Raw genomic sequence first — 23,198 nt, 5'->3', positions numbered from 1 at the left:
TTCTCTCGCTGTCTTCCCCTGCCCTCCCCATTCAGTTCTGTCCAGCTCTGCAGGAGCCTGGCGGGGAGCATAGAGCAATGGCGACTCAAAGACAAGGCCCGTACAGCCTGTGGAAGACCTCTCTGGACAGCATGTGAGTAGCCAGTGGGTGGTGTCAACTCCTTCCTCCTCAAGTGCCCCACCCAAACATTCATCCATCCATCAAGCACTTGTTGAGCTCCCATTGAGTACTAGCTGCCAGACCAGCAAGAAGGAAAGTCTCGAATAAACATGGTCCCTTCCTTAAACAGTTCTCAGTACTGTGAGGAAGAAGGAGACCTAATGACAGAGCAGTGTGATTGGTATTATTAAGGGAGCACAGAAGAAGGGCAGAGAACTTTCCTGACTTTGTAGGGGGTATTCATGGTGGGCTTCCTGGAAGAAGCGACCTCTAGGCTGAGACTTGAAGGACGAGTAAGCATTATCCAGGTGACGGGGTGGGAAGAAGCACAGTGTTCAGGCTGAGAGAACTGTTTGAGCAAAGGCCCAGAAGCATTCTGTCTCTTACGAAGACCTGGCGGTGCCCCCTGAGTCCTAGACTAGGAGGCTGGGAGACTCTAGACTTTCCAGATTTGGCTCCTTCACCCTGACAGGGCTCTGCATGTTGAGATCCTCTGCTTTTGCTCTCAGCTGGAACCAGGCACAGGGTGGCGATGCCATGTGCCCCAGACTACACGCTGCTGGGGAGACGGGCAGGGATTCATGTCAGAAGACCTGTGGGCCAGAGGCTCACGTGTTCCAGGAGAGGGTAGAGAGAAGAGAGATGAGTAGCCTGCCAAGAGGAGAGAGGCTGCAACTGTGTATAAAACAAATGGAACGTGCAGGCTGGAGAAGGACACATCGAGCTAGGTCTGCATAGCTTGGGCTGGCAGTGGGGACGAGCCTTCGGAGCCACAGGGAGAGGGGGGCTTGTGGTACTGGCTGTGAGCCTGCCACACAGGTGCCTTCTTGAGGACTAGGATGGAGAGTCTTCCCCCCGACGGGGCCTCCTCACAGGCTTCAGGAAAATGGCAGCTCGTGTATCTTTGCGAACGATGGTTATGGGCATCGTTGGAGGGGGTGCCCTTTGGGGACAGGCTCAAGGGGTTTACATCACCGGGAAGGAGGAGTCACGAGAAGGCTTTGGTGAAGGAAGAGAGGTTGGAGGAGGCTCTGACTGAGAATGCCTGAAAGGTGATGTGATCAGGAAGAACTCTGGTTTGAAGAAAAGCTGAAAAAGAGGATTGCGTGCCAGAAGTGGGTCTGGGAATGAAGGCGTTGTCCCCCAGCAGAGCACCTGGCTCTGCCAGAGATGGTTTGCCCAATGTGAGCAGGCGGTGCAACTTCATTTGGCCAACCTTACCCCTTCGAACCCCAGCAGTGCAGCCTGGTTGGGTAGTGAGGTTCGCAGGCTGAGCTGACTCTGTCTCCGAAGCCTCCACAGAGGCAGATCTGGAAGCCCCATGATTTGGGGCACAGGGCAATTCTGTTCTCCTGCTCTGTGACGTACTGGGGACATCCCTGCTGCTGGGATGCGTGAAAGGTGAAGCTGACAGGCTGGTGTTCTGGAGCTGGATGGGGGCCACTGGGTATCAGTGGGAGAGGCCGTGGCCTCCTGTGGCCCCATGCAGAGATGTCATGTATGGTTCCCTTTGGGGCAGTGACCTCTAGCACACAGAGGATGGGCTGAGGCTCCTCAACACCAAACATGTGGGAAGAACACACCTGCTCGTGTTTTAGTTTCTTTCCCATGCATGTATTCAAACCAATACTTTCTGTTCTTGCGGAGACCGAATCCTAACCAGCAGGATGAAGTGGCACACTCAGTCATCTCTAACCTCTTCTCCAGCTCTGGCTAGGTTCAGAAGGAGGTGGGGGGAGCACCCACCACCAATCAGACACTTACTGAACATGGACCAGGCCAGAAAGCACATTTATCACAAATACCTTAATGGGCAACTTCCAACTGTATGCATTCATAGGTGGAAGGCATACTTCAGAGAATACAAAATTCGTTTTTATTTGGCTTTTTTGGGGCAGGATTTCTCTTCCTAATCATATTTTTGCATAAACTAGTATTAAACTGGATTTGCATTCTCAGAGCACAAGCCTGAGGGGGTTAGGTGGGAGGCATGTCAGTCTGGACTTAAAAAATTGTCCAGAGGTAATTGACAAGATGGATAAAACCAGACTGAGCTGGCTACTGTAATTACCAGTAGTCAAGATCATCAGAATCAAACGAGCTTTGAACATGGAAACTTCCTTCGAGGACTGCTCATATTACAAATGTCATCCCTTATAACCTCTTTGTTTTACAGAGGAGTAAATCCAGAGAGAGAGCCCAAAAGTGTCTTCACGGCTAGTGTCTTCATGGCATTTCTTTTAAGAGGTCAGAAGTTATTGGTAAACTCCAGGTGGCAATAGGATGGGCATGGGATGGAAGCAGAGACTGCTGAAGAGGGAGGGAGGGGGAGAAGGCCTAGATGGGAAAAGGTACAGGTGATACAGTGACCCACTCGGAAACTCATGGGACACGGCCGGGGGAGGCACAGGCTGTAGCTGAATGGCTGGTGATCAAGGAAGGCAGGCCCTCAGGTGCCAGGAAAACTCTCAAGTCAGAGCAGGGCCTGTGTAGAAAGGCTGCGTTTCTCCCTCCATGGGCCAGGGGTGGAGGCCTGGATTTAAGAGACAAGGAAAATGTGTCAAGTTACCCTCCCCGAATTCGTATCCCCTCCAGGGCTAAGATGCGGCTCAGAGTTCTTTCTCAGCCTCCCGGAGGAAAGGGGAAAACCCTGTGGGAGTCCAGCGAGGTTTTGCGCCTTGCCAGGTGGAGGGACGAGACCGCCATTGGTGGTGAGCCGAGACCCCCCCAGCCTCTTCCCTCCGGGCGGGGGAAGGGAGGGAGGGCGGGAGGGAGTGAGCGGCGCCGTGGGGCGGGGCAGGGGGCGGGACCGCCGGTCGCCCAATCCCCTTCTTTCCCCGCCCCTCCCCCGCCCCCAGACCCCTTTCCACCAACGGAGCTCCGCGGTGGGCGGAGCCTGTCACGGCAGCAGTCCTAGGTGCGATTTTTTCCCCCCCGTTCTTCCTCCCTTTCTTTCTTTTTTTTTCCCCTTTCCTTTTTTTGTGAATGAAAAAAGGAGGTCGCGAGCGGTCCCCGGGACTGCGGCGCTAGGCGTCTTCGCGGCCGCGCCTTGGGAGCGGCCGGGCGCGTAGCGGCAGCGGCCTCGCCCCTCTCCTCCTCAACGGTGCGTCGCCTCCAGCCTCCGCAGCCAGAGGACCCGCGGCGGCGGCGCGGCCCAGACGCCCGAGGTCTGGGCGGCCGTGCGCAGCCCACTCCAGCGTGCCTCCATGACACTGGGCGCCCGGGGCGCGGGGAGATGCTGATCCGGAAGAGGCAATGGCTGCAGTGCCGCGCGCGCGGCCGCTCCCGGCCCGCCGTCCGGCCTGGGCTGCTCTGTCAGAGTTTCTGATCTAGCGCGACCCGGGCCCGGAGCCTGTAGCGGCAGCAGCAGCGGCAGCGGCAGCGGCGGCGGCGGCAGCAGCAGCGCGGCGGCGCCGGCATCGTCCTAACTTGCACGCTCGGAGTGACCCCAGACATTTCACTAAAATGAGCGTGCTTAGCAGGAAGAGATGTGTTCCTTACACTAGAAATTACCCCGTCACATGTAGTGGTGTAAGTAAATGATTAATTTCTATTATGGCCGTGTTGTAAGCTGCCTGGAAACGCGCCGCTTCGCCCTCCTGTGCCCTCCCCGGCCCTATCTGCGCCCCTTCTGAACGTTTCCCCCTCCCCCCCGCCCCCGGCACTCCCTCTCCCCTTGGCTATGGCTTTGGCTGCTGGGGTCTCAGGGGGCGGGGACTAATCTTTTCCGGGTTTTTCTCGGGAAGGAAAATGACTTGATTACCTTGGCGTGTCGTGGCCTTCCTCTTTCCCCGTTTTTAAAAAAATTATTTTTAGTGTGCGTGTGTGTGTGTGTGTGTGTGTGTGTGCAGAGCAGCGTGTCAGGAATAAAGGTCCAGAGTGGTGGAAATGTTTCTGTTAAAAAACAATGGAATTTGGATGTTTTTGCTCGCCGTTCCGGAGATATTTCTTTCAGCCCAACTCCATTGCAGTCTGTGCATCAGAGTTCTGGCAAACTATGGGAGAAATGCTTAGCGTTGTTTGTTGATGTTTGAGAAGGTTTTTTGTGTGTGTTTAGGTTTGCATTTTTTGTTAATATGATCATTCACGATCCCTTTGAGCCTTGCTGTCCACTGGATCTGCAGGAGGGCTTCATCTCCCCGCCTCCCCAATATTACAATGTCAGCAACCTCGGTGAAAAGCCACCCTCTCTGGGCTTCTCTTTCCGATTCTCCCTTCCTCTCTATCCTCCGCAATTTTTACCTTCATTTTGAGGATATACCTCCCTTTTGCATTTTGTAAGATGCAGGATGTGGGATATTGGTTGCTAGGAGACAAACCAGGCTCCCAGGGAGATTCTGTCGTTTCCTTGACAACCAGACTAGGGCAGCCACAGATGAACAAGCCTCCTATCAGCTGTGGGAGGGAAAAGGGGGCTTTTCTGGGCTCTGCAAAGAGTGTGTGTAGGGTGTGGGGGTGGCACTGTTACCCGGTGAGGGTTGTAGCTAATCTGAGCGCACCTTGCCTTTGGCCTGGCTTGAGTACACAGAGCTGGGGGAGCAGCGGGCAGGAGGCTGATTGTGGAGAAGGGGACAGGGATCACGGGCCGGGGTGGGGAGCGAGCATCTATGTGACTCCGAGATCACTGAAGGAGAGGAATGAATTGGAGATTGTGATACCCAGGGCAGGAGGGCAAGGAAGCCATAGTCTGTGGAGGTTTGTCTAGAGGCTCAGAAGGAATGAGGATGAGGCAATTGTGCGGAAAAGTCTAGAGTCATTGAAGGAGAGAGTGCCAGAAGGGAAGGGGAAGTTGAGAAGCTCATTGAGTGGGTTGTATCATCATACATCAGCAATGATACAGTAAAGTAGCAATATTCTAGAGCAAAAATCATATTACCGCTGGCTTTGGCACGCTATCTCCGGTACAGGATCCCTGTTTAAGACAGGCCTGATTCGGCTAAAGAGTTTTGCCTGCTGGCTTAATTGGGCCAGTCTGTATCTTAAAGAGAGATAGAATTACATATATAGATGTGTAATCTAGCATTATATAATACCAGATTACATAAGAAGACAAATACCTCCTTTCCACCCAGGCTCTCTTGGCACAAATTCACCAAGATTCGGGAAACTTTCTTCCGAAGCTCTCATACCCATTTTCCAGAAGGGCAGACTGATGGCCAGAGAAGCAAAGAGATTTGCCCTTTCCTAGACACGAAGTTTCCTAGATCTGAAGTCAGGCGGTTGGGACAGGGGTGGAGTGGGTGAGAATGAGAAAAATAGGGAGGAAGTCCAAGGACAAGCAGGGGAAGGCTGCGGGAGCGGCTGAAGAGTGGATGGGGAGGGGCTGTTCAGCCAGAGGAGCACCCAGCAGGGCTGCTGTCTAAACTCCCGGTGGCCTTCCTACTTGTTGGTTGGCTGTCCCCTACTTAGAGAGGTGCATGAGGTGTGCAGGTGTATTTTAACTATAAACTCCCTGAATTCGCACCAGTGTTGCTCTACTGGTGTTCTGGCATCCTCCTCACTGTCCAGATGCTCCTGGGTTTAAGAACTGATGCCCCTCGTCCGTGCCTCCTCATCCCCCCTTCTGCTTCCACACCCACAGGCCATTCGAATCTAAATTTGAGAAAGAAGTTCTGCTGGCAGGTGGGTTTTGTAGTCTTTCTCCTCCAGCTATACATATTCTATTTGGGAGTCTGTTTTGTTCTTCAGCTATAGAGCAGAAACCACAGCCCAGGCGATTCCTTCCCAGTTGCCTGACTGAGACCAGGAACCATCAAAGTGGGGCTCCTGGTCCTCAGCTCAGGGGAGGAGGCAAGATGGTGGTTAGGACGATGGCTGCCCCACTGGGGAGGGTGAGGAGGGTGGCGGAGGCAGGGGGTATCTTGCAGACAGTTGCTCTGGAGACCAGGGAGGGGCTGCGTGGAGACCCATTGTTGTTTCGAGTTCAGATCCTATAGAATTCCAAGAGGAAGGAGGTGCTCGTCTCATTGAAAAGTCCTTGCTGCACTTTTTGCTTAGGCTGCTGGGATGTATCTACTCGCGCAAATGCCAGTTGCCATCGTTACTCGGATGTGTCAGTTCTGCACTCCTGCATGCTGGCATCCAGTTACTGCCCGGCAGGAAGGGAGCTGCTCTGTTGGGGCTGGTGGCCTGGCTCTCTGGCTGGCTGGCTCAGCGGTGAGGGCGCCTGGACTGCCTCCAGGACACTTAGGAGCTCAACCTTCCTTGGCCTAGGAAGGAGTCCTGCAGGCTGCTGCAGCCCCCAGCTGACTTCCTGCGCACAGGGAATGTGAGTGGGAGCAGGCCAGTGACCTAGGTGAAACCAGGTTCCCTAACAATGTCTGCCTTGGACTTACCCCACGCTCCTCTCCTCAACCCTTTCAGGAGAGTAACTGCCGCTGGGACACTGCCACTGAAAGCACCCTTGCCCTCAAGCTGAGGGTCCCTTCCTGGTGACAGCTTTTTAAACATTGACATGACATTTCCACTACAGAAGGGCCATCTGTTTGTTAATCCCCGTCTGTGGGTGGACAAGGCACTCCCTCTGTTCAGCACAGAAGGAAACTGAGGCAAGCATTTGTGCAGAAATTCAGGCCCAAGTTTCTGACCCTCTGCTTCCCCCAGCAGCCTTACAGGAGCGCCAGGGGTCAGGGGGCTTCCAGCCTGAGAATCCTCCTCCCTAGGAATGGGAAGTACGCAAGGGGGCGTATCTCACTCTCCCTGAGGCTGCATGCAGGATGCTTAGAGGGCCTGTTGGAGCAGGGCGGTAAGGCCCATTGGCCTTGGAGTGGAGTCACAGGCCCGTGTTTGTCTCCACTGCCATCTCAAAACTGGGCCTGCAGCTGAGTGAGCCATACAGGTAACGTGACAGGCTCAGAGGAGGGGAGGAGGTGGCCCATGGGCTGTTCAGGTGCCTCCAGAGGGACTGGGAGGAAAAATTCTGGCATCTCGCTGAAGGAGGCTGGGGGCTAGCATTGAAGGGTGGCCATAGGCAAGCCAGGGCTTGAAAATCCACCACCAGGGAGCAAGGGAGGGAGGCAAAGATGGAGGACAGGAGAGCGGCCACCCAGCTCTGACGAGTCCATTAAATTTTAAAGTGGCCCTGCCCTCCGGCATGCTGGGAAGGGGTGGGGACCTGGCCAGGACTCTGCCTCTCTCAGCTGTTTGTTGTTCTGTTGCCCAGAGGAGGAGAGCCTGGATGAGGAGTGCGCTTCCCAGGTGGACTCTCCTCTTCCTGGGAGAGTGGGGCCAGGCCTGGGGTGGGTTCTGCCGTGGGGTCTCTCACAGGCCTCCCCCAGCCAGAAGCCCAGCGGGAGGATGGTGGCAACAGGAGGCAGACAAGCGGCATTCGTGGTGCCGCAGCTCCTTGCAGCCTGAGTGGGCCCCCAGCTTCTCAGGCCCCACAGAACGATCATCCAGAAAGCTGCCCACTCCCTTCGCCCCCTCTCCACTCAGATGCTGGTAGAGGGGCCAGTCCCAGCTGCGGAGAGCTGCTGGCCCTGGCCCTCAGGGAGCCGGCGTGCGGAGCCACCTTGACCACCACGCTCCTCTCCCTCAGGTCCCAATTAATGGATTCTGACATGGATTATGAAAGGCCAAACGTAGAGACCATCAAGTGCGTTGTGGTGGGAGACAACGCGGTGGGCAAGACCAGGCTCATTTGTGCACGGGCCTGCAATGCCACCCTCACCCAGTACCAGCTGCTCGCCACCCATGTGCCCACGGTTTGGGCCATCGACCAGTATCGGGTGTGCCAGGAGGTAAGGCTGCACGGCCGCTCGGCTGGGGGTCCACCCCATGGATTCGGGCTTCTTCCTAAGCCGGAGCGCAGTGTCTCCAAACACGGCCCGGCCTGTGCCAAGCTCATGGAGGCCCCTGGGCATGGCGCGGGGGCAGCTAAAGAGGAAGGAGCCCCAGGAGAGAGGGCTGACGGAAGCCCACCCCAGGGGAGGGATGCTTAACCGTTTGTGTTTGGCATGGCCGAGCTGGTGCCTGAGACCCAAGCTTTGCCTGGGACACAGCATCTCATGCAGTCACAGCCCCCAGTAATGGGGAGCACTGTGGTGAAGGGGGTTGTTGGAGAGATGAGGGCAGAGAGGAAAAAAGAAGCTGTCGGCCAATACCAAAAACAGAGGCTTGTAATGTGCAGGCGAGGCTGGGAACAGGGCAGGCTCGCTGAGATCCCTTCCACCCCAGGACAGTCTACCCTCTGAGAGGCTCTTCCCTTCCAGCCGGCTTAGAGCCCACTCTTGCTGTTGGCATGCAGAGATGGCACCCAGATAAAGTGCTGTGCACAGCACATGGAGGGGGCTGCCAGGACCCTAGCCAGCTCTGTCCCTCTACCCCCATGCTGTCTGGGACCCTCGGGGATGAGTTGGCGCCACCCTGAACTGGCATGCAGAGGCCCCTAGAACCATTGCCCTTGATTCCCACTCCTCTTCGAACCCCCCCACACCCTACAGGTGCTGGAACGCTCCAGAGATGTGGTAGATGATGTCAGCGTCTCCCTCCGCCTCTGGGACACCTTTGGAGACCACCACAAAGACCGTCGCTTTGCTTATGGGAGGTAGGTAAGGCCTCTGGTTGGCTGCAGGAAGCCGGGTGGGTAGGTTTTCCCTGCCTTCCCAAGGAACAACAATGCTCTGAAATTTCAGCTGGGAGGAGGGAACAGAGAGAACAGCATGGCCGACCCTCACAGGGGAGGCAGCCTGGGGCAGTGGAAGGAGCCGGGTTTGGAGTCAGGAGTCTCAGCCCTGCTACCTATCAGCTCTGTGACTATGCACAATTAGGGGAACTGTTCTGAATTGATTCTCCTCAGCCACGGATTGTACAATGGTAATTTCTAACCCATAAGATAGCCATGAGGTCAAAACGAGAGTTTTCGAAAGCTCTAAAATGCTAAATTAGAGGTATATAAATTAGAGGTCCTATTATTACACATTCTGCGCAAGGTCATGGAGCAGATGCATATGACAGACGTGGGATGTAGTGTAGTTTGGGGTGGGTATGTGTGTTCTCCCTTGTTCCAGGGACAGTAACCTACCAGTAGCTTTCCCTGCCTATAACCTCACTCTCCCACCCCCAGATCCGATGTGGTGGTTCTGTGCTTCTCCATTGCCAACCCCAATTCCCTCCACCATGTCAAGACCATGTGGTACCCAGAGATCAAGCACTTCTGCCCCCGAGCACCTGTCATCTTGGTGGGCTGCCAGCTGGACCTGCGCTATGCTGACCTGGAGGCTGTCAATAGGGCCAGGCGACCCTTGGCTAGGTAGGGGGTGCTGGTGCTAGGGAGGGGGGAGGAGGAAGATCGAGGGAGGGGTGCATATCCATGGCTCCCTGTTCAGCCCCGAGGGAATCCACTTGGCCTCATCCCTACCCTCCATTTGAAGCAAGCCATGCAGGGGCGGGGGGGCAAAGAGAATAGAGAATGCCCGTTCATTCATTTGTTCATTTGTTCAGTCATCCATCCATGCATCCACATATCCGTTATACCCTGTGTGGGCCATCCTGGGCTAAGCACCATGGGAGGGAAGGAGAAAACGAGGTAGTCTTTGCGGGAAGGGGCTTATGATCATGCTGGGAGATGAACTCCATATATGGCCATGTTAAAAACCAGCGTGGAACATTGCATGCTAATTGCCAGAGAGGTGGTTGGTGCTGCCACTGCTTTGAGGTGGGGAAGGCGGGGGGCTGGCATAAATACAGAAGGCTTCCTACAAGAAGAGGGGATTGGTAGCGGGCCTTGAAGAACTGGTAAGAATTGACTAGACAGAGAAGAAAGGGCAGGAGTCAGACAGAGACAGATCCTGAGCAGAAACACCACCCCTGCCCCAGTCCTCTGGGGAACAGGCAGGCTCTGGAGAGCTGCCTCTCCCTGCCCTCCTCCCCCACCCACATGTTTTGTTTTCCTTCTTGAATCTACCAGGCCCATCAAGCCCAACGAGATCCTTCCCCCAGAGAAGGGTCGGGAGGTGGCCAAGGAGCTGGGCATCCCCTACTACGAGACCAGCGTGGTGGCCCAGTTTGGCATCAAAGACGTCTTTGACAATGCCATCCGCGCAGCGCTCATTTCCCGCCGACACCTGCAGTTCTGGAAATCCCACCTCCGTAATGTACAGCGGCCTCTGCTGCAGGCGCCCTTCTTGCCTCCCAAGCCGCCTCCCCCCATCATCGTGGTGCCCGACCCCCCCTCCAGCAGCGAGGAGTGCCCCGCCCACCTCCTGGAGGACCCGCTGTGTGCGGATGTCATACTGGTGCTGCAGGAGCGGGTGCGCATCTTTGCCCACAAGATCTACCTCTCCACCTCCTCCTCCAAGTTCTATGACTTGTTCCTCATGGACCTGAGTGAGGGGGAGCTGGGGGGCCCCTCGGGGCCAGGGGGCCCCCGCCCAGAGGACCACCGGGCTCACCCTGATCACCACCACCATCACCACCACCACCACCACCACGGCCGGGACTTCCTGCTGCGGGCGGCCAGCTTTGACGTGTGCGAGAGCGTGGAGGAGGGCGGGGGCTCGGGTCCTGCTGGGCTCCGTGCCTCCACCAGCGACGGGATCTTACGGGGCAATGGAACAGGGTATCTGCCCGGGAGGGGTCGAGTACTGTCTTCCTGGAGCCGAGCTTTTGTGAGCATCCAAGAAGAAATGGCAGAAGATCCTCTGACCTACAAATCCCGGCTGATGGTGGTGGTGAAAATGGACAACTCCATCCAGCCGGGGCCCTTCCGGGCTGTTCTCAAGTACCTGTACACTGGGGAGCTGGATGAGAACGAGCGGGACCTCATGCACATCGCCCACATTGCTGAACTGCTTGAGGTCTTTGATCTGCGCATGATGGTGGCCAACATTCTCAACAACGAGGCCTTCATGAACCAAGAGATCACTAAGGCCTTCCACGTCCGCCGGACCAACCGGGTGAAGGAGTGCTTGGCAAAAGGCACCTTCTCAGGTATGGATTGTGCTTAGGAGCTGACTGCCAGAGGGCAGGGGACTTCCCTCCAATTAGCCTTCTGAAGAGTCCGGGTTGGTCCGATTAGCGTTCTGAGTCATCTCAGCTGCTGATGTCCTGGAGATGCGGTGGCTCTGCTCCCGAAGCCTAGTACCCAAGCCCGAGAACTTGGTCATGTAGCTCTCTACAGCAGTGGCTTCAGAAGAAAGTGGGTTGTCTGGGCACAGTGTTGATCTTTGGGGTGGGTTCTCCCACATTCTTTCACCACATCCTCACGTGATACCTCTTCTCCTCCCGGACAGATGTGACCTTCATCCTGGATGATGGCACCATCAGCGCCCATAAGCCCCTGTTGATTTCCAGCTGTGACTGGATGGCCGCCATGTTTGGGGGGCCATTTGTGGAGAGTTCCACCAGGGAGGTAAGGCTAGGAGGGGAATAGGTGGGAAGGAGAGAGAGACTTCCACCCTCCCCACCTGAGGCATCTGCCATTTACTGGGACTTCCTTCAGCACTGACTGCGAGATGGCTCCCATAGCCAAGGATCTTATGATATTTCAAGACAGGGAATTATAGTGATGTCTTCCCTTTATGGTGTAGAAAGCACTTTTGATATATTATCGCCTATCTCACCTCACACACAACTCCTACACTTGGCATCGTGTTCCCACTGTATAAGGAAAGTGAGGCCCCGGGAAGTTAAGTGCCTGGTGCAAAGTTATATAAGTAGAAAGGAGAGGTTTGGACTTGAACTCAAGACTTCGATTCCTTGGCTCTATACGTTGTACCTTGCTTTCTCCCTAACACATGTGAGCCAAGTGGAAAAAATTCAGTGTGTGCCAACATGAATCCATCACTGTTTTAAATGTATGTCTTACCATTACTTAGGTATGGTGAAGCCCACGGACCAGGAGAAAGTTGCCATTGGACAGAGAGTTGTTTTTTTTAATTTTATTTATTTATTTATTTGACAGAGAGAGAGAGAGAGACAGCCAGCGAGAGAGGGAACACAAGCAGGGGGAGTGGGAGAGGAAGAAGCAGGCTCCCAGAGGAGGAGCCTGATGTGGGGCTTGATCCCAGAACACCTGTATCACGCCCTGAGCCGAAGACAGATGCTTAACAACTGAGCCACCCAGGCGCCCCTGGACAGAGAGATTTTTATACTCCCAGGTGTCTGTAGGAGGGGGCATGCCTGGCACAGGGGGCCACACAGGGAAGCACCAGGGTCCGTCTGGAGGCAAAGGGAGTGAAGGGAACAGCGAACAAGAGCCTTCGCTGTAGTTTCTGTGGGAAGGAATGGGTGAGGCAGGGGGAGCAGGCTTAGGACTGGCTAGTCTGAATAATTTCAGCAGGCTTTGGGGCTGTCCCAAGTCAAGCGGTACCTGGCCTTAGGGTGGCAAGGGCAGGAGAGAGTGGCTGAGAGAGTGAGCCTGATAAAGGAGGTGGTTGGGGTGTGGACATGGGATTAGTTGATTTGCACGTGAAAGGCATGCTGACCGCCTCCTTTACAAGCCGTGGGAGGGGCAACCCCGCTGGGGTCAGCAAGGCCCCAGATGCCAAAGGAGCAGAACACAGACAATAAAAAATGCTTTGTATAATCACCTTTCCCTCTAAGCAGCACTGCTCCGACCGACTGTCTCGTCACTGTTTCAGCCACTTTCTCAGGAACCGAAAGCGGAAACACAGAGTTGTAAGGGGCCTATCAGTGTATCCTTAGAAATAGTCTCTTAAGTCTGTTCTCTCCTTTCCTTTCTCACAGCTGAGCAGAGTAGCCCAGGCTGAGGCCCTCGGTATTCTCTCTTTTCCTTGAATTCCCATACCGCTAGCTGTCACAGTTAACAAGGTACAGCTTTGTGCAACTGCTTGAGGTTCTGAGGGTCCGCACGCTGTTTTCTCGCCTGGTCTGGAATTTCTTTCCTCCCCACCTCTCCCCAGCCCCGCTCCATCCTGGTCCCTTAGTAAGAGCTCACCAAACACTTGAGGGAAAGATAGGACTATGAACGACACAGGATAGCATCCTGTGACAAAGAATAACAGTTTCTTAAGATTTCTGGGAAGGAGGTCCTTCCGGAAGGCTAAGTGGAGGGGTTGAGCTGTGAGCTGGTCTCCGATCCTTGAAGCATGAGTGGGATTGGCCTCCGTGAGTGTGAGACGAGGCGCTTCTGAGAGCCCCAGGGGCCGGCCCGCCCAAGGCACTTCTCGGTACCATAGAAGCAGCGTAAAGCTCCAGATGGCTCCCATGCAGCCCGGAGAGACTTGTGTCTAATGAGAAAGCAGTTTTTGTTGCAGCACAGCCCTCAAGAGATCCCAGGGCCCCAAAGCAGCAGCTTCAGGCAGCCAGTGAGAAGTCAGCTGGTGTTGGCTTTGCTCTTTCGTACCCCACTTGCACTGACCTCGGCAAGGCCAGGTGGGGCCGGGGTGTGGGTTCAGGTGGCAGGAAGGACTCCTTCAAACATCTTCCAAGACAGCATGGCTTTGGAAGCATGCAAGTGGGAATCCAGGTTCTTTTCTTTTTTTATTAATTAAAGATTTATTTATTTATTTTAGAGAGAGAGAGAGTGCAGATGTGTGAACATGGGGAGAAGCAGAGGGAATGGGAGAGAGAGAGTCTCCAGCACACTCCCCACTGAGTGCGGAGCCCCAGTGTAGGGCTCGATCTCATGACCCTGAGATCGTGACCTCAGCCGATCTTGAGAGTCTGACACTCAACCGACTGAGCCACCCAGGTGCCCTGAACCCAGGTTCTTTGAAACTGTCAGAGCGCTGCTCACGGGTGTGGTCAGCACACGGGCTCCGTACGGGCTTCTGCTCCGGGAGACAGGCCCTGGGGGGCCGTCGGAGCTGGCACAGGGGCGGCTCAGGGGTGGCTGCCCGTCCGGTGGAGCCAGCAGAAAGCCGGGGCCTTTAGAGTTTCCCGACCCGAGCTCCTCCTTCTGGAAAGCTGGGCCTCCCTGAGGCCTTCTGTCTCCTTGCCCCGCAGGTGGTGTTTCCTCACACGAGCAAGAGCTGCATGAGGGCAGTGCTGGAGTACCTGTACACGGGCACGTTCACCTCCAGTCCCGACCTGGACGACATGAAGCTCATCATCCTGGCCAACCGCCTGTGCCTGCCGCACTTGGTTGCCCTCACAGGTACCCGGGCCCCTGGGGGAGAAGACAGGGACCCCCCCCCCCAGCCTGATTTCTTCTCTCATCTGCATCCCCCCAGGGGACAGGCTGTGAGCACCAAGGGACTGCGTTTACATAAAGTGAAATGTGTCGCTGTGTCCTGGGGTTTGGGGAGGACGTGGATATAAAGCAGCACGTGTGAGAGACGTGCTTGATGGTGTCACATGGTCGGCTCTCCACAAAGGGTTTCGGGCCCAACCGAGGGGTCTCCAGTAGATGACAGCGCCTGGTGTTCCATCAGCTTCGCCTCAGCGGGGCAACTAAGTCAAGAGGAATAGAACACCATTCCTCATTGCTCCCCTTTGGTTCTTTTCCTCCTCCTCTGCCGCATTCTTTCTTTCTTTTCTTCCTCCTCCTCCTCTTCCATCTTCACTTTCTCTTTCTTCCAGAAACAGACAATAAACATTGACCTCCACCCCTAGTTCCTTGGAAAGCCCGTGAGAGCTGGAGCTCAGCTTTTAGAATGAACCCATCACAGAGGCCCTTGGCATGGAGCAGGGCCCGAGGCCGCAGGGAAACCGAGCAGCAGGCAATGGGGATGGGGGAGGGGGTCGAGGGGTTGGAGAAGAGGAGCGGTGCTATCCGGATGAAGGGAGTCTGGGGCCACCTGGATGAAGAGGGTGATGCTGGCTGTTGGAATTGCTATGTGCGTTGTGTTGGCGTTGGCACCTTGCTGCTGTTGCTATCAGCGTCCGTGTTCTTGGGCAGGTCCGGGGGCAGAAAGCAGGGCCTTAGATATTGAGTGGAGATTCAGGGAAGGACCTGGCATCGGAGCTGCCGGGGCACTGGACCGGTGCTCAAGACGGGGACTCGTACAGGAGGAAAAGCAAAACCATGATGAGAAATTAGTTATAGGATGGGGCTTGGTCATAGGAAGAAGGAAGAAATCATTGATCAGAATTTGTTAAGTGCTGAGCCTACAGAGAGAGTCCAGGGACCCTCCTAGTTGGAAACACAGAGGGCTTTAAGGTGGGAAGAAAGAGAGAGGCTTCTAAAGATCACAGCTGAAACAGGCTGTCCACCATAGCTGCCGTGGAAAGTGGAAAGTGGTGTGGTCTTCACAGAGCATAGGTAACTTCCAAACTCTTAGACCGAGTAATTCAACTTTTGAAAGACTATCTCCAAAATATGTATAAAGATGTTTCTGTAAGTTTGCTTCATCATGGTGGGCGATCAGAAATAAGTCAGCCGTTACAAATGTTAAACTGCACAGTTGCATGGAGAGGCTTCTAGAAAATACCCACTAAGTGACTTTTCCTGGGGAACGGTCCACATGCACTACAAAGCATACAGACGTGCGTCGTGCACGTGTCTTGTCAAGGATCAGCGGGAAATGTCAAGCATGGCACGATTGGTGGTGCTCTATGTTTTGGGAGATAGGCTTTCTATGAAGTTATTAATTCAGGCTTAAAAATTTTTTCATTGTTCAATAGAGCACAAATGCATGAAACATATGTTTAGCTTCATGAATTATTATAAGGTCAAAGGACTCATATCAAGAGCTAGCACCTTGCTGGCCATCGCAGAAGCCCTCTGCCTGTCCCTGCCAGTCACAGGTCCATTCCCGTCCTCAGGAGTAACGCTTTGCCTGTCACTCCTTTCTAGGGTATTTTTTATTGGCCTCCCTTCTTGCTCTTCATACTTTTGTCTTCCGTGTGTGCATCCTTACACACGATAGCATGGTCTTATTTTTTATATGCCTTTTAAAAATTTCTTCTAATCTAAAGCTTCCTTGTTCATTAAATTTTTTTTTGCCTTGCAATTTATCTATTGGAAAAAAACCCACTGATGTTCTAGAAAATCTAGATTTTTCACTGATTGGCCATTGATCTAGGGGCTCGATCAGATTCATATTCAACTTTCTTTTGCTAAAACTACTTCATGGGTTATTCCTGTTTTGTTTTAAGATTTTATTTTGAAGTAATCTCTACATCCAGCATGGGGCTTGAACTCACAACCCCGAGATCTAGGGTCACACGCTCCACCGACTGAGCCAGCGAGGCGCTCCATTTCTGTTTTTCATCAAGAAGCTTTGTCTCTTTTTGTGATCTTTTTGTGACGTTAGCAGCCACTGAGTATCATTGCGTGGATCCATTGATTTATGAGGTGTTGTGAGATGATAATATTCCAATTCAATCGTTCCTTCTTTGTCTGTCGGAATACTTTGGAAAAGAGAGCAACTTCCCCTGACCTTCTCTGCTCGCCCAGTGGTGTGGTTCATACAGGAAGGGCAGATGAATGCTTGGTTGTACCCTTTTATTTACCGGTCTTCAAGATAAATTTGTTTCCCATCACCCTTTGCGGGTGCCCGATTAGTTTTTATTTTTAAATATTATTACGAACACACTCAATTGGTTTCAAATAACTACAGTTATCTTTATTGAAGCTGAAATACCACACTGCACCTTTTGCCAGCAAGAGTCTCTTCAGGTCGGCTCGGAGTGAGCTTTCTGGTTACGTGGAGTGACAAGGTGTTCCAGGTTCATTTTGTACAACTCTTGGCCCAGACCTGGAATCGGCCATTTCTCTGAGAAGTCTGTTTCTTATAGTTGGACGTGGTATTTCAAGGCTATAATCTGAGCACGAGGGATGCACGTTACTACTGTATTGTTTCTAGCTGTTGTTTCTAGGTCTTTTTCTAGAGCTGGGAATTAGATTTTAAAGTTTGTTTGTTTGAGAGGGAGAGAGCGGGAGAGAGAGAGCGTGAGCAGGGGTAGGGGAGGAACAGAGGGAGAGGAAGAGAGAGAATCTTAAGCAGGCTCCATGCCCGTGCGGAGCCTGACGTGGAGCTCGATCTCACCACCCTGAGATGATGACCCGGGCCGAAATCAAGAGTCGGATGCTTAAGGAACTGAGCCCCCCAGGCGCCCCCATGAGGATAAAATACCTCATGAGTTTGTACTGATGCAGTTAAACTTCAGGATTAAGAGTGCTTACTTCTTTTATATAAATGTCTTAACATAAAATGTAAGGTTTGTTCACAGTTTGTTATGAAATTTCAGTTAACACAAGCAACTAGATTCAATCCCTAGTTGTAGTTCCGAGTTCTCAGCAAACCTGAGAGTGACCAGCCTCTCCCGTCAGCATCAATGGCCGGTTCTGCTGCGGGCTTTCACCCCACACGCACCAGACTCCTGGGTGCAACAGATGTCGTTGGAACACGTCTCCGACGTGATTCTGACTAACATACACCTTCACTTCCCATCCCCACTCCGCTGGAAAGTCTTGCTGTGATCCCAGTTTCCTCACCGGTGGAGCAGACTTCACTGGCGTGTGGCCTTTCCCGGCCTGTTAGGACTTGCCGCTGGCCCTTCTCTGCCTCTGGCTGCAGGGGGTCCCTGCCAGGGGCGTAAGTGAGTGCACGTCCGTCCATGTGGTTCTTCAGCTGACTCCTGACTGTGTGTGTCACAGAGCAGTACACGGTGACCGGGCTGATGGAAGCCACTCAGATGATGGTGGACATTGATGGGGACGTCCTCGTGTTCCTAGAGCTGGCTCAGGTATGATGGCAGGGGAAGGACTTTCTCCAGCATTCTTCCTCTGGGCTCTGTCTGCCCGTTGGCCGTGACTGAGGGAGGCTGGCAGGCGGTGGGTAGGAGGGGAGCCTGCTGTTAGACTTGGTTCCCTGATTGGCCAGGGCCGTGTTGTCCTCTGAGCCGGAGGGTTCACTCTGACATGCCCAGAGGAGAGGCTGGCCGCGGCGGCCAGGGACTGAGGCATCGTCCGACCACAGGGCAGGGGACGGAAGCCCAGTCTCACGTGTGCACATGGTTGCAGCGTGCCTGAGGTCCTCGAGGACTCTTCATCTAGAAGGAGCTGCCCACCTCCTTATTCCCAAGCAAGGAAGCGAAGTCCCCCGCACGGCCCTCCGCGTGCAGGAGTTCCGCCCCTAGAGGCCAGCGTGGGAAGTGAAGCTGCAGCTTCGAGGCTCGCGGACACAGCAGGAAGTCGGCTCTCTAAGCGGGGCCATAGGCCCCTCTGGCCCTGGGCGGGCGGGGGAGGACATCTCCGCGGTGGCCTTGGAGGGGGACGGTGCCACGCGCGTCTCTGGATTTCTGTGGGTGCTGGGGGCAGGACAGAGGTGACGTGACGGTGGCGGTGGTGGCGCCAAGGAGCAGATGAAATGTTTTCTCACACTTTCATGTGGGTTCGCCTCTCGAGACGGGCTCGTTACACCTGCAGGGCTTGGCCCGTCTGCACCAGCGTTTGGCTCTGCAGACTGCCACAGGTGTCTGCGGACCCCGCCCCGGGCTCCAGCGTAGGTGCTCTTCTCTGTGTCCCCAGTTCCACTGTGCCTACCAGTTGGCCGACTGGTGTCTTCACCACATCTGCACCAACTACAACAACGTGTGCCGCAAGTTCCCCCGAGACATGAAGGCCATGTCCCCAGGTGAGCGTCTCCCGCGTGCCCAACGGGCCAGAGCTCTGACTTGACCCCGGGGCGTCCAAAAACTGCCAGAGATCCTTGGGCTGAACTTGAGCTTGTGGGTGGGGGGAGCACCTGGCAAAGGTGTATCGGCCACACGGAGGGGAGCCCAGGAAAAGAGCAGGACAGCTGGGGGCCTCAGGCAATTCACTTGACCTCTCGGGGCTTCTGTTTCTCACAAGTACAAAGAAGTGTGTTGGACTTCTGGTATTTTTCAGACCTGGTGTTTTGGAGGGGGGTATTTTGGTATTTCAGACTTCGTTGGTTTTTTTTTCAGAGTTGGTATTTTTCAGACAGGACTCCACGATAAGAAATATATTTTGTTGTGAGCCAGTACGCATATAGAAACTATGTCGGTTGTTTTTCATGCTGCTTACGGCCCACCACATTGATTTCACAACCTAGACATGGGCACAGCTTGGACCACCCGGGTCCAGCTGTCCTCTGAGGTCCCTGCGGTATCACCTCTGCTTAATTAGTATCTCCAGTCCTTCGGCCCAACAGGAGCTACACGGGCTCCCAGGACAGGTGTTGTGGCCCCCCGAGTTCCTGCCACTCTGCGGCACCCCTCCTCCCGGTGCCAGGTCATCCCGCACCCGCCCTTCTCCCACCTGCCCTCTCCTCCTTTACACCCTGCGGGCATTTTCTTTCAAAAACACAGCTCCAGCCGCAGCACTGCCCTGGTCCAAACCTTCCACACCTGGCACACTTTCCAGAATCAGTCCGAACCCCTCAGCCTAGCCTTCCCTCCAGGCTGGCCCTCTGTCCTCCTGCAGCCCTCCCTCCCCTTCCCTGAGGAGCCAACTCTGCCAGCCGTCTGTGCTGCCGCCCCAGCCGTGCCCAGCACCTTGCTGCCCTTCTCCCTCCTCACGCCCCATCCCAGCCCAGTTCGTTCCCAGCGCAGGTGAGGCCCAACTAGGTTGTCCCCGCGTCATGGAGCCCAGCAGAGCGGAAGTGCCTTTCCCCAGCGCTGGCGCTGACTTTCTTAAAGAAGTTCTGCAGCTGCACAGAGGGCTCCGAAGGCAGGGCTGGTGGTCTGGTCCCTGGCACTGGGCGTGCCCCGGACGGAGGCCCCTGGCAGGTCTCCAGGGCAGTAGCATGGGGGTGGCGGGCGGCCCCCGGACCCCCTCCTCGTCCCGGTGCTCCTCGTGCCCCTCCTCCTGCCCGCCCTCTAACCAAGCCCTACTGCGCTGTGCTCCAGAAAACCAGGAGTATTTTGAGAAGCACCGGTGGCCGCCCGTCTGGTACCTGAAGGAGGAAGATCACTACCAGCGGGCACGGAAGGAGCGCGAGAAGGAGGATTATCTCCACCTGAAACGGCAGCCCAAGCGGCGGTGGCTGTTCTGGAACAGTCCCTCCTCACCGTCCTCTTCTGCGGCCTCCTCGTCATCCCCATCTTCCTCCTCGGCTGTGGTCTGAGATGCTGCCACCCTCTTCTGACCCTGCTGCTGTCTCCCCCACTCGCCTTTGCCCCCTGCTCTTCTGCATCGCCCCTCCACCTTCCAGGGACAAGGGGACCCACGTAACCAGGACCCTAAGGGCAGAGCTCTTCTCACCAGCCGACACGTCTCAGCAAGAGAGTAGGGGGGAGGAGGGGGCCTTGTGGATCAGTACAGGGACCCCCTGCAGGGGGCCCCCCGTTCCAGAGCAGGGCGGGAAGCAGATGGCTGCTGGGAGGTGGGGAGCAGGGAAGGTGCCGAGAACTCTGGCATCTGACTCTGGGTCGGAGAAGGCTGGCTTCCTAGGGAGACTCTCCCAGCCGTGAGGCTGTGTGGCTCGGTCTGTGGAGGCAGCCCCCTCCCAGGGAGTGGCTGTGCACAGGGAGGGTCCTGCTCTCTTGGCCACGTCTTTCCACCCATGGACCTGAGGGTGACAGATGTTTTGTGGGCACTTCCACACAGCGCCTACTCAGATCCTCACCGGAGAAGTCAGGGTAGAAATTAGGCCTTCAGACCCAACTCAAGGCTTCCACATCCTGGGGTGCAGCTGCGGAGGCCAGGAGGCCACGGTGGGAAGGCTTGCTCTTGACGGGCATCCCTCCCTCCCAGGCCTGATCAAGGAGGGCAGAGCCTGTCCAGAGCTCCGGGCCCAGGAGCAGTGCCTCGTGGTGCAGTGAGAAACTTTTCCCTCCCCGTCCTTCACTACGCAGATCCAGAGATGAGAACCGAAGGAAATAGCTGGAACAGGGGGAGAGGAGAAAGGAGGAGGGGGGGTCTGGGCGCAGCAGCCCCGTCCTCTTCTGGGCCCCTCCCCCTGCCTCTGGTTAGTACAGTGGGGCAAAATTAGCAAAAAAACAAACAAAACAAAACTCCAAACAGCAGCAAAATCACCACCAACAAAAACATGTTGGCCTCTATCCCTTCAAAGAAAAAAAATAGCAGAAAAAGACCCTGTATAGCTTACAAACAGGGGCCTCCGTGTTGACGAGACAGCAGTGTAGGCTGCAGGATTGATTCCGGTGGCTGTGGGGAAAGGACTCGTCACCCGCTGTGGCTGAGGATGCCCAGGCCCTGCTCGCCGGCTCTGAGGACAGCACGAGTTCTGAGTTAGCATGCGGGGATTGACGCTTCGGGGGCGGGGGCAGGGGGGTCTCAGGGCTTGAATGTGGCATTGGACCCCTGCTTTGCCCATCATGAGAATCAGTTCTTCTCCTCGACTTCAGAGAGTGACTTCCCAGGATGTGAATGTGTTGGGGGTCCAAGGTCAGGGGAAAGGGCACCGACTTGGAGAATAGGAGTCCCTGTAATGAAGGACCACAGGACATGACCTCACTTAGTGCTGGTTCGGGGGGTGGGGTGCAAGGAAGGGAAGGAAGAAAAGGGGAGACTTGAGCAGGGGCAAAGCACAGTCAGTCCCAGGAAGAGGGGGACCAGACTGGAGGATTGTGGGGGGTAAGACAGCAGCTTGCAACCCCATGGGGAAAGCTGGGCCACATTTTACCTGTCCTGGTTTTGTGATCCTGACCCATATTTCACCCCCCACACCGTATGGCGACCTAAAAGCCAGAGGTCCACTGATGACAGGTGGAACCCTGGGGTGGGCTCCACCAGCAAGACCCTGGCTTTAGGTCCGGGGTCAAGCAAACGCAGAAACAGTTTTGTGGTACTGAGACTAGAGATTGATGGTAAGTCCTCGTCAAGAGAAGCAGCAGGAGGGGGCAGGCCAGGCAGGTCTAGGGTGGCTGCACCCCCATTGTCTGAGCCGCAGACTTCAAGACCAGAGCTGCCTCCCCTTCTCTGGGGTGGGTAGCCGGCTGGCAAGCCCGACGTGTGCTCCTGCCTGCTGAGTTCTCATCCTTGGCTTCAGGGCGAGGCTGAGGGAGCCAACAGGCAAAGGCAGGAGGCAGCTCGCGAGGGGGGTGCAGCTCTACACCCAGCACCCTCGCTCTGGGGAAGGGAGCCAGAGCTGGGGCCGTGGGGTCTCCTGGGAACTCCTGGTGAGAGGGAGAGCAGAAACCTAAAATCCAGGGGGAGGTGGAATGAGGGGCTGAGCAGCGTGGCCGGCCGATGAGGACGCAGAAAGGCCAAAGGGAGAGAGTCAGCGTGGCCAGGAGGTGCAGGGAACCCGTGCGAGAGGAGCCGCAGGACCACCCCAGCAACCAGGGTGGGCTCACCCCTCAGGGACCCACTGCCCCTTCCTAGCTGCAGCCTGGGTGCCCAGCAGGCCCAGGTGCAAGCCAGAGACTCCACCTATGGGGCTGTGAGGGAGCCAGGCCAGGGCTGGCAACCTCGCAGGAGGAGGGAGGGACAAGGGGCTGAATTCCAGTCCCCCCAAACCCTGGCATTTGGAAATCCAGGGAGACGGGAAGGACAAGTCACAAGAACACACCCCTGTACTCGTGTCACTCAAAGCTGCTTCACAGGAGCGTGGGAGGGTGGGGGAGAAAAAACACACACACCTCTTTTTATATAAGGTTTCATATTTAATTTGGTCATGAATTCATAAATACATGAGTATTTTGTACCTAATGGCCTGCCTTGTACTGTTCGATATGTCCAACAACCTCTTCAAAGGTGGCACTTCCACTGGAGAGAAGCATGAAAGGACACCAATCACCAAAGAAACACCAAGTGCCTATTGAGGTCCGAGGTCCGCTGGGACCGGATCAGCTTCGTGCTCTGACGCAGCTTACCTTAAATGAGTAAGCATGACCAGCACTGCTGGGCTCTCACCGCGGAGGGGCGCTCGGGTGAACTGAACGCTGACTGGCAAAAATTCATGACTCCTGAAGATACAAGCGCCCGGCAAGGAAGGGGCGGAAGGGGCGGCGGAGGCAGGAAACCTCGAGTCTTCCCAAAAAAGGGAACGGGCAGGGGAAGGGGGGACCCCTGGAAGGAAGTGGGAGACGGAGGTAAACAGCAAGGCCATGAGGGTTGTGCCCCCACTGAACTCCGCTAGAACATCAATTCCCCGAACCGAAGTGTTCGGGCGACCCCGGTTTGAGCCCAGCCCTACCAGACTGGGCACACACAGACCTCTGAGCCGGGGAAGCCCAAGAAGCCTGAGGAGAAGCTCGA

General features: G+C 55.3%; 1 protein-coding gene across 1 annotated transcript; it reads left to right on the top strand.

Moving 5' to 3' along the window:
• The first annotated feature begins 3,048 nt into the window (after positions 1-3,048).
• RHOBTB2 (Rho related BTB domain containing 2) lies at positions 3,049-22,649 on the top strand. The gene is made up of 10 exons (XM_040626505.1): positions 3,049-3,691; positions 7,698-7,899; positions 8,602-8,705; positions 9,225-9,410; positions 10,068-11,089; positions 11,392-11,510; positions 14,069-14,219; positions 17,667-17,755; positions 18,540-18,645; positions 19,883-22,649. The coding sequence occupies exons 2-10, from the start codon at positions 7,708-7,710 to the stop codon at positions 20,098-20,100; spliced, it is 2,187 nt and encodes a 728-aa protein (XP_040482439.1). The 5' UTR covers positions 3,049-3,691; positions 7,698-7,707; the 3' UTR covers positions 20,101-22,649.
• The last annotated feature ends 549 nt before the right edge of the window (positions 22,650-23,198 follow it).

The sequence above is a fragment of the Ursus maritimus genome, unplaced genomic scaffold, assembly GCF_017311325.1.
Source record: "Ursus maritimus isolate PB19 unplaced genomic scaffold, ASM1731132v1 scaffold_11, whole genome shotgun sequence".
Lineage (NCBI taxonomy): Eukaryota > Metazoa > Chordata > Mammalia > Carnivora > Ursidae > Ursus > Ursus maritimus.
The sequence above is the reverse complement of the archived record's forward strand: the minus strand, read 5'-3'. Positions and strand labels throughout refer to the sequence as shown.

Excerpts from the sequence above, each read along its gene's own strand:
- RHOBTB2 (XM_040626505.1), top strand. The coding sequence starts at position 7,708 with ATGGATTCTGACATGGATTATGAAAGGCCAAACGTAGAGACCATCAAG. Across the intron at positions 7,900-8,601 it reads AGTATCGGGTGTGCCAGGAG|GTGCTGGAACGCTCCAGAGA; the intron begins GTAAGGCTGCAC and ends CACACCCTACAG. Across the intron at positions 11,511-14,068 it reads TGGAGAGTTCCACCAGGGAG|GTGGTGTTTCCTCACACGAG; the intron begins GTAAGGCTAGGA and ends CTTGCCCCGCAG.